Below are 8926 nucleotides of genomic sequence, written 5' to 3'. Positions count from 1 at the left end.
CGTCCCGTGACCAAGTAGGACGCCATCTCAGCCTGAACATAAATCATTAATGTACTCAAGTGTAACTCTGCTTACAGATGAGATTGTGTATGCATTTATGCCTCTTATTTTTCAGATCAAGTTATCCACTGGAGAGACTAGTATTTCCTTTTTATAGTCAACCAAACGACTAAAAATAAGGTCCAAAAATAAACAAACCTTGGTGCAAGATGACAATTGTACCCCATGCTTCTTAGAGCCCCATCACATTTATTTCACAGCCAATTCACAGTAAACTAAGCCTAATTGAAAAGTAGCAAATGGTTCAAAGTGTATTAGAAGTACAAAACTATTAAGAAATATAAAAAGACACCTACTTTTAATGTGGAGTTGCACCGTTTGTAAAACTAGAAGTACATACAGAACTGAAACAAATTTTTCTTTTTTTATTTTAAAAACCTCAAGTTTTAAATATAGTTTGCCTAATCCATTAATGTTTTTAAATATATCAATCTTAGTCGCTATCAGCACTAGCTGGTATAAAATATGGTCTGAGAAGACAAATTCTGCAAAATTCTTTAATAAGTCAAAATTGCACACAGTGAACAGGGGAATTGGTCATAATATACAAAATTTAATTAAAAAAAAAAAAAAAAGAGAAAGAAAAGTTCAGTCTACACAACTTTAAAGCTCGTTTTAAAACTTGAGACACTACACAAATTCAAATTGTTCCTTGTTTGTCTTAAAATGGCAGTAGAAATAATATGAAACAGGGAAAGAAACCAAAAGCAACCACAGCTATCAAGACAAAAAGCAGTGCTTAAAAAAAAGCTGTTACATTTACAAAACAGCACATGACCTCCATATGTATTGAATTATACACATTTCTGTACATGTATTGAAAAAAATTTAAATGCTAAAAAATGCATTCACATTGTTTTGCAAACAACTCAGCTCAAGTTTTCCTGATAGTTTAATCGTCATCATCATCCTCATCCTCCTCATCCTCTTCATCTACGTCCTCCTCTTCGTCGTCGTCGTCATCCTCATCGTCGTCATCAGCTTCTGCCTTCTTTCCTGTTGGCCGGCCAGGTCCACCCTTCTTGCCACCATCTGCTTTTCCTCCTTTGGCGCGATACGCAGCAACATCCTGGTGGTAAATTGTTTGTTAATATAAGCAAAACGGCTAAATGTACCTGAAGTACCTAAAATTGGGCCAACCTTTACCTTTTCATACTTCTCCTTGAGCTTCATGGCCTTCTGCTCATATGGAGACTTTTCCTTTGGTGAAAGCTTGGACCACATATCACCAAGCTTCTTCGCAATGTCACCAATGGAGATGCCAGGGTTGTCGTTCTTCACCTTAGGGCGATGATCAGAGCAGAAGACAAAGAAAGCAGATCTAATGGTAGAGGAGAGAGAGAGAGAGGAGAAAAAAAAAAAAAAAAAAAAAAAAAGTTAAATTTGACTCAAGTCAAAATATCAGAAATCTCATGGGACTACTTGTGCACTACTCACGGTGGTCTCTTGGGAGCATTTGGATCCTTCTTCTTTTTCCCTCCCTTTGCACCTTTAGGAGGCACGTAGTTTTTCATCTCCCGGTCGTAGCGGACCTTATCGGTTTTAGCCATTTCCTCAAACTTGGCCTTCTCCTTTGAGGACATGGTCTGAAAAACATGAGACTATGATTAGGTTTTGCCAGGCGCAGTGTGTGGCTCTTTATCCTCCCGCCCTACATTTGCCTCAGTCACTTGAGTAACAGATGCGTCGTGTAATTCCGCCCCACCCCCTCCCTAACAACAACAACCACCCCCCGGAAAAACATTGCAGGCAGCCCTTCTGTTCAACTCACCTTCCATCTTTCAGAGCACTTCTTGGAGAACTCTGAAAAGTTCACCGAAGTCCCTGGGTTTTTCTTCTTATGTTCCTCCCGGCAGGTTTGCACAAAGAACGCGTAAGAGGACGTCTTTCCCCTGGGCTTATTAGGATCTTTACCCATGGCTGTGATATGCTAAAAGTGATAAAAAGCACAAAAAGTGTTAAAAACGATTTAAAAAGCAGCAGTGTGTATTGTTGGTCAAACCACGTTAAGGTATTGCTTTCTGTACGCTCGTAAAGCAATGGAGAAATGATCGCTCACTAAATGCTAGTTAATCCGATCAAGTTCCTGCTTCGTTTCCACCAGATCACTCGACTAGAACAATAAGCGTCCCTCCATTTTGTTTTCCCGCCTAAACTGCAGGAAATATGCGCTAGAATGTCTACCGAGTGCAAATAGTTGCAGATTCTATGCTTTAAAAAGCAAATAAACCCACCGAAATAGCAGAATATACTACTTTAGAGGACTTTTAGCTGCTTCAGGCTCAGTACACGGGCGCTGCGCTCCATTACGACCTCAAACTCCTAGCCAGTCATGGCTGCTTACGCTCTTAACTTTACAAGATCACTAAGCTGGCAAAATCCTTCAAAATCTACGCGTTCACGAAACCAACAACGTTACAACTAATTTTAAATAAACACATTTGTTCCCACAAACACCACTTTACTTAAATTTTTAATAATAGTTAATCTTACGTTTCGTATAAAATACTTAATTTATACAATAATAATAATAATCAACGCCATGTAATGTTCTATCTTAGACATGCTTGATAAAAGCTCCATTTAAAAAAAAATTCCAAAAAGATCTATCGGATAAATAAGACGTGCTTACCTATAATCAGCCTCAACTGCTCGACAAAATGTACGTAGTCTTGTTGTAAACTGTTTTGTCGCTGTGCTGCAAGGCGCACAAACTTGATTAAATGCCCATAGACTCCACCCTCAGAGCTCTCGTCTGATTGGTTGGGACAAGTTCAAATTTGAATCGGTAACGTTCTGAGAGCGTTATTGCATTCCTATTGGTTGTCTATGACCGCAGTCAAGTTTCTTCGTGAAAATTAGATCCAGATGACGACGCAAGTGATCTCGTCAGCTATTGGTTGAACTGGGGATTTAAAATAATGAGCGGTAAGTCTTTGAATCAGGGAAATGTACCTCAGTTTTATTTTTATTTTGAAACCGCTTTTTGTTACAAATGTGAATCGGTTGCACACGCTGAGAGAAAGTGTTTGAGGGATCATCTCCGTGCCAAACAAAATCAAATTCCGGTTTTGTGGTAAAGTTTGTAGTGATTCAAACAATGTCGCGCCATTTGGACAAAAGCTGACGTCTGTGTTGATGCGAGTGTGAAGACGGCACGCCTTGGTTCTCGAAGTCCTGCAGCTCACACCTCCTCATACGTTAGAGTGTATGTTAAAACAATTCCATGGCTACATTTCAATAACTTTTCACCCACTTTGTCTGTTAAACGTCTTAAGCCGTACTTAAAAGTCACGTGGTTTCTGTAGTTTCTCATTTCTCTTCGTGTATATACATTTTCTAAATGTTACTAGGATTTACTGCTAAAAAAACAACCTTTTTACGTAACCCCAATTTCCCACCAAGAATAGATAATGTGTTGCTTTTTTGCGTGTTTGCAAGTATTGCTGCCCTGTAATATACACATTTGGTGACGTTATTGTTGCGTTCGTAAACATACATGATCACGTGATACTTTGACCTTTTGTGAGGATAAGGCGTTTTTGTTTATTTTTGAGTACCTTTGAATATTAGGAAGTATTCAAATTCAAGTATTCAGTATAGCAGAAGATAATGCATTGCATAGTTTATGAAAGCATTCCTAAAACTTATAACATGCATTAATTTTCTTCTGATCCTTAATATATAAACAAAGTCAAATCATTAGTATATGAAACTAGTATATGAAAACTGATAACAAGCATTAATTTTCTTCTGCTCCTTAATGTATTAACAAAGTCGTATCATTAGTAAATGAATCATTAGTATAGCACAATAAACAACAACCTATAGACTTGTTAGCTGCTGTTATTGCTATTATTTTGCGAATGCGATGAATTTGGGCCAGTGTTAATATCTTATAAATACACATATACATGTAAATGAGCCAGTGTGATGGGGAAAAAAAAAAATAAAAATAGGCGCTTTATTTAGCTGTTTAGTCTAATCTGAAGTCTTGGGCAGTTCAAGCCAGTTCTATGCAATGTGTGGCCATAAAGGTTCACTGTAGAAAACACTCTCAGCTGTTCTGTCTCAGACAACTGAAAGGCCAAGGGGGGATGGACAACTGATACGTGCATGAAGAATGACTGCAGTAGTTAGTGTTTAACAAAAGTAATATGAACAAAATTATGTATTTATATAAACTTTGAAAATATTACTAAAATGACACAAACATCTGATGTCTTTGTACAAAGTTACATATTTTAGAAATAACTGTAATGGATGACTAAATGAAGACATCAGCATGAATTAGCATGACATTGTTACCACCTATATTTGAGCATTAAAACAACACCTCACATTCTCCTGAATCACATCTCACCTTTTGCCACTGCATTTGAATAGGTTAGGACAATTGAAGTGTAAAACAGCCAAATGGCTCTGTAAGTACCCTGAGCACAAAAGGCATGATTGAAAGGCTAATTCATGTCTGAGCTGTGGTCAAATAAGAGGACTGGGTAGAACGATTTACACTAAACCCCTTTTGCTGTAGAATTTACTTAAACAGTTTTCACTCAGAAATTGCTAGTATGTTTCACAAATAGTTACAAAAAATCGGCAAGTTACATGAAATAAATGAAGTGGAAATACTGAAATTGTATTTTCTTTTAAAATGTACCCCAGTAATATTTGTTATATATATAGAGAGAGAGAGACATGATACTGCAATAAATTTTATAGCTTTAACTAAAAAAATTGTTTAGCACAACAACCAAAGCTGTTGGTTTTTTTGGTCATTGTGTGTCATTTTTTTAGACTTAACGTAAATCATAGGTATAAAAAAAATTTACAGGTGAAACACTACGCCTTTATCTCTCTTTTGTAACAAGCCTTTCCGTTTAGATTCGTACATGAAGCATATCCTGTTTGCATCTGTGGTGTGGCGCTATTAGAGTGCTCCAAGATCTGGCAAGAGCAGACATGCTGATACCAACCAAAACGATACTCTTATCGGAAATGTGAAGAGTGCTATAATTAGTTTTGGTTGATTGTACAGCAAGCTCAGTAGCAGTGCTTCTTTGCAGGATTGTATAGTGTGTGTGTGTGTGTATATATATATGTATGTATGTATGTATGTATGTATGTATGTATGTATGTATGTGTGTGTGTGTGTGTGTGTGTGTGTGTGTGTGTGTGTGTGTGTGTGTGTGTATGTATGAAGAGTTCAGATGCAAAAGCCTGTAAGTCCATCTGACGTTTTTCTTTAAAATAAGCATTTTTGTCAGGCTCCTATGTATAATTTTTTACTGATTGGGCTGAGGCTGGGATTTAGTGAGTTTGAAGTAAAAGTATTTGATGGACCTATACTAAGTGAATGCTCTCAACACACAGTATCATTACCTCATTTTTGGCAGAGGTGGGTTTTAGAGGGTTTTGCATCTGAAATATTAATATTAGTAAGCACAATTATTTTTTAATAAATCATTTCACAGTGCATTTGCCAGAAAGACTATCACAATGGCACCATTTAAAGCATTACATTTTAAATATTGCCCCGATCATAAGCTTTCTTCAAAACCGTGTCTCATACTGTACTCTCTCTAGTTTCCAGAGGTAAAACTTAACGAAACTCGATAAACATCCCCTAGTGTTGCGCCAGTAGAAAGAAGTGAGATATATCTATCTATCTATATCTACCTATCGCAGCAGATTAATCTGAATATTTAATTTTCCGATCGCTATTCCGAACTATTTCCTCGAGACTCAAGACTTCTTGCATGGAATTACAAAAGAGATCTTAAGGCCAGAACATACATGTCTTTAACCCAATTAAATGTCCCAAAACCATCGTAAGCTTTAGTACATCGTAGACCTATTGAAACCAATGGAGCTACGATCAACTTAAGCTTACGATGCTTTTGGGAAACGCAGCCCAGTCCCATTATTTAGTCACAGTTATCTTAATCATTACATTGGACAGAATGCAGGGTTCGTCTTACCAACTCCGGAGATTTGCAAAAGTATATCTATTTTCTATACATTTTGCATATCACTGTATTTCTGTATAAATATCTACCACGCTGACGAAGAAAATCCAAACAACAAAAAAAGCACTTTCTGTTGATCATGTGCATATATTAATAGATGGTTCAAAATAGCTACAAAGACGGCTCTGTTCGCCGACCGCCGCTGACCGGTTCTGGTGTGTCTGTAAACTAAAATTGGCGCCCTCTTGCGAAATTCTTAAAGCCTTCAATGGCGAATCTGAGCTCATAAATATTAATTAAGCAAAGCTGACCCTGCTTCGCAGCCTTCCAATAATAAGGGCGACGTTCTGAATATTAATTAGGCAGTGTTGACGTTGCAGCGCTGCTCCCGGAACTATTGTTCCCATTAAATTCCCTTAGGAATTTTTAAAAAGTATTTGTTAAAGCGTTATAAGCCATGAGCTAAGCCAACTAGCTACGAGGAGAACCACAACATTACAATATATAAATATATATATTTGAAGCATAAAGTAAATGAAAATCGGACAAAAAAGACGAAGGTACACAAGGTTAGGTAGCTAGTTAAAGGCTTTAAAGAACTATAACCCCATGAAGCACTGTGAATGAAATGAATAGAATTCAAATGATGGCGAAATATAAAACTATTAGTTTAAAGCTCAACAAATTCATTTTGTAGTTAAACAAGTTAACTGCAAAATACACATGCACATAAAAATATTTAAACAGCCCTTTCCTACCAGATCTCTAGCATACATGCTGCGCTCTAGCGGTCAGATCTTGTAATTACCGTGAACAGCACAGCAGTTCACTGTTGCAGATACAGTCCTCGTTGCACTCGTTGCCCTGCAAAAAAATGGTTCTGTAAAGTGTCTATTTGTTGCATGTTCTTCACTCCCTTAGTAAAGGTATGGCAGTCACGACCCTTGTAGCATGACATGAGGGGATTGTTCTGCTGCTGTCTATATCCAAGCAGCAAAGTAGAGAATACAGTGCTAATCAATGGTTTGGAAAATACGACTTTTAAATGTTCTTAATAAAATATCTTGCATTTACTATGGCTGCATTTATGTGCTCACAAATACAGGGAAAACGCTAATAATGTGAAACAGTATTATAGTTTAAAATAAATTGTAAGATGTTTTAAAATGTAATTTATGCCTGTGATGCAAAGCAAAATTTTCAGCGGCCATTACTCCAGTCTTTAATGTCACATGATCTTTCAGAAGTCAGTAAATATGCTGATTTGCTGTTCAGAAAACATTTATTATTATCAGTGTTGCAAACACTTGTGGTACTTAATATTTCTGAAGAAACCATGTACCATTCAAATGTTTTGTGTGTGTGTTTAATAAAAGTAAATGGTTTTATTTAGCAAAAATGCATTGAACTGATCAAAAGTGACAGTACATTTATAATGTTACAAAAGATTCCATTTCAAACAAATGCATTAATGAATCCTGAAAAATGTTTACACAAAATATTAGATGGCAAAAACTGCTTTTAACATTAATGATAATAAAAACCATTAATAATAACTGAGTACCAATAATAATTGAGCAGGAAACCATGTGACACTGAAGACTGGAATAATGATGCTGAAAATTCAGCTGTGCCTCACAGAATGAATTTACATTTTTAATTATATTCAAATAGAAAATAGTTTTTTTTTTTAAGTTGTAATATTTTATAATCACAAAATTGTATGCTAACATATGAATTTGCAATAAAGTGAAATGTTTTTTTTTTTTTTTGTTCTATGATTTTCATTAAATTATTTTACTGGATATTTGTGGATACTAAAAGGCAGAGGATATTAGAAGAATATGACAATATTATAGTTTTTATTATTATTTTTAATTTTTGTTTTGTTTATTTATTGTTTTTCTGTAGTACGTCGAATTTAGGCTATGCCAACTATATAATGTGTGTGTGTATGGGTGTATACAGGTTTATATGGTTTGAGGACATAAATGTCCGTAATGACATAGATATTACATCATGAACATTGTTAATGAGAACCTGTGTCCTCGTAAACCAAATGGCTTAATAAAAACATACTAAACTATTTATTTATTTGTTTTTATCTAAAATGCAGGAAGTTTTGTGGGGGGTATGGTTTAGGGATAGGCTAAGAGGATAGCAAATACAGTTAGTACAATATAAAAGCCATTACCTCCATGGAGAGTCCAAACCACAAGTACAATCACTACTTTGTGCAATTTACGAATGTGTTCACTTGTTGAGGAGCTTGCTGTAGCCTATATGTAGCCTTGTTGCTCGTCAGTGGACTTGTACTATAAACACGCAACGACCACAAGGTGGCGCGCTTACCCTATGTTCTTATATTTTCTGAAAGATCTGGATTATCAACAGCTATGAATATTCTGCAATTTATTTTTCACAGATACTAATCAGTGGTTTAGAAATATTTATGGGCCTGTTATAGATAGACACAATACGATGTGTTACGCCTTTATTTAATTATTTATTCGCACTACAAAATACATGTCGCCTGTTTTTCTTACAGAGAGTGTAGCTAATAAAAATACAGACGTGCGCTGTTTTCAGTATTATACTTTGAGACAGCTATGGATTATTGAGATGAGTTTATTCAGCAAATGAAAAAGTACTTATGAGATTCATTAAGTTTCGTTCACTGTTGTGGCCGCATGTGGATGTATTCCTTCTCCATTAAAGTGTTAAAGTAATAATTTTCTGGAGAACAGTTTTGATATTCCGTCATCCGCATGGTTTTAAGTGCAACCCTCATTGATCGTTGTTGTGGAAAGAAAATTTACGGTGCAGTTCACCGCTAGTGATTGTGAACAGTGACAGTTTCAGTAGTGGCTATTTGACAGCTCTAATCACCCAAAGTT

General features: G+C 36.0%; 1 protein-coding gene across 1 annotated transcript; it reads right to left on the bottom strand.

Annotated features, from left to right (window-relative positions):
- Positions 1–543: 543 nt before the first annotated feature.
- On the bottom strand, positions 544–2850 carry hmgb2a (high mobility group box 2a). The gene is made up of 5 exons (XM_051106884.1): positions 2693–2850; positions 1832–1990; positions 1498–1646; positions 1207–1381; positions 544–1129 (listed from the first exon to the last, which is right to left on the bottom strand). Exons 2-5 carry the CDS (start codon positions 1976–1978, stop codon positions 953–955), a joined length of 648 nt encoding a protein of 215 aa, XP_050962841.1. The 5' UTR covers positions 1979–1990; positions 2693–2850; the 3' UTR covers positions 544–952.
- Positions 2851–8926: the final 6076 nt, after the last annotated feature.

Source organism: Labeo rohita, chromosome 1 (assembly GCF_022985175.1).
Source record: "Labeo rohita strain BAU-BD-2019 chromosome 1, IGBB_LRoh.1.0, whole genome shotgun sequence".
NCBI classification, from domain to species: Eukaryota; Metazoa; Chordata; class Actinopteri; order Cypriniformes; family Cyprinidae; genus Labeo; species Labeo rohita.
Note: the sequence above shows the minus strand (reverse complement) of the source record. Positions and strands in the feature narration are given on the sequence as shown.

Bases quoted from the DNA above. Each gene is read 5' to 3' on its own strand.
- hmgb2a (XM_051106884.1), bottom strand. From the start codon at position 1,978: ATGGGTAAAGATCCTAATAAGCCCAGGGGAAAGACGTCCTCTTACGCG. The intron at 1,647-1,831 runs GTGAGTTGAACA...CATGTTTTTCAG, and splicing joins AGTGCTCTGAAAGATGGAAG to ACCATGTCCTCAAAGGAGAA. The intron at 1,382-1,497 runs GTGAGTAGTGCA...CTCTACCATTAG, and splicing joins AATGCTCCCAAGAGACCACC to ATCTGCTTTCTTTGTCTTCT.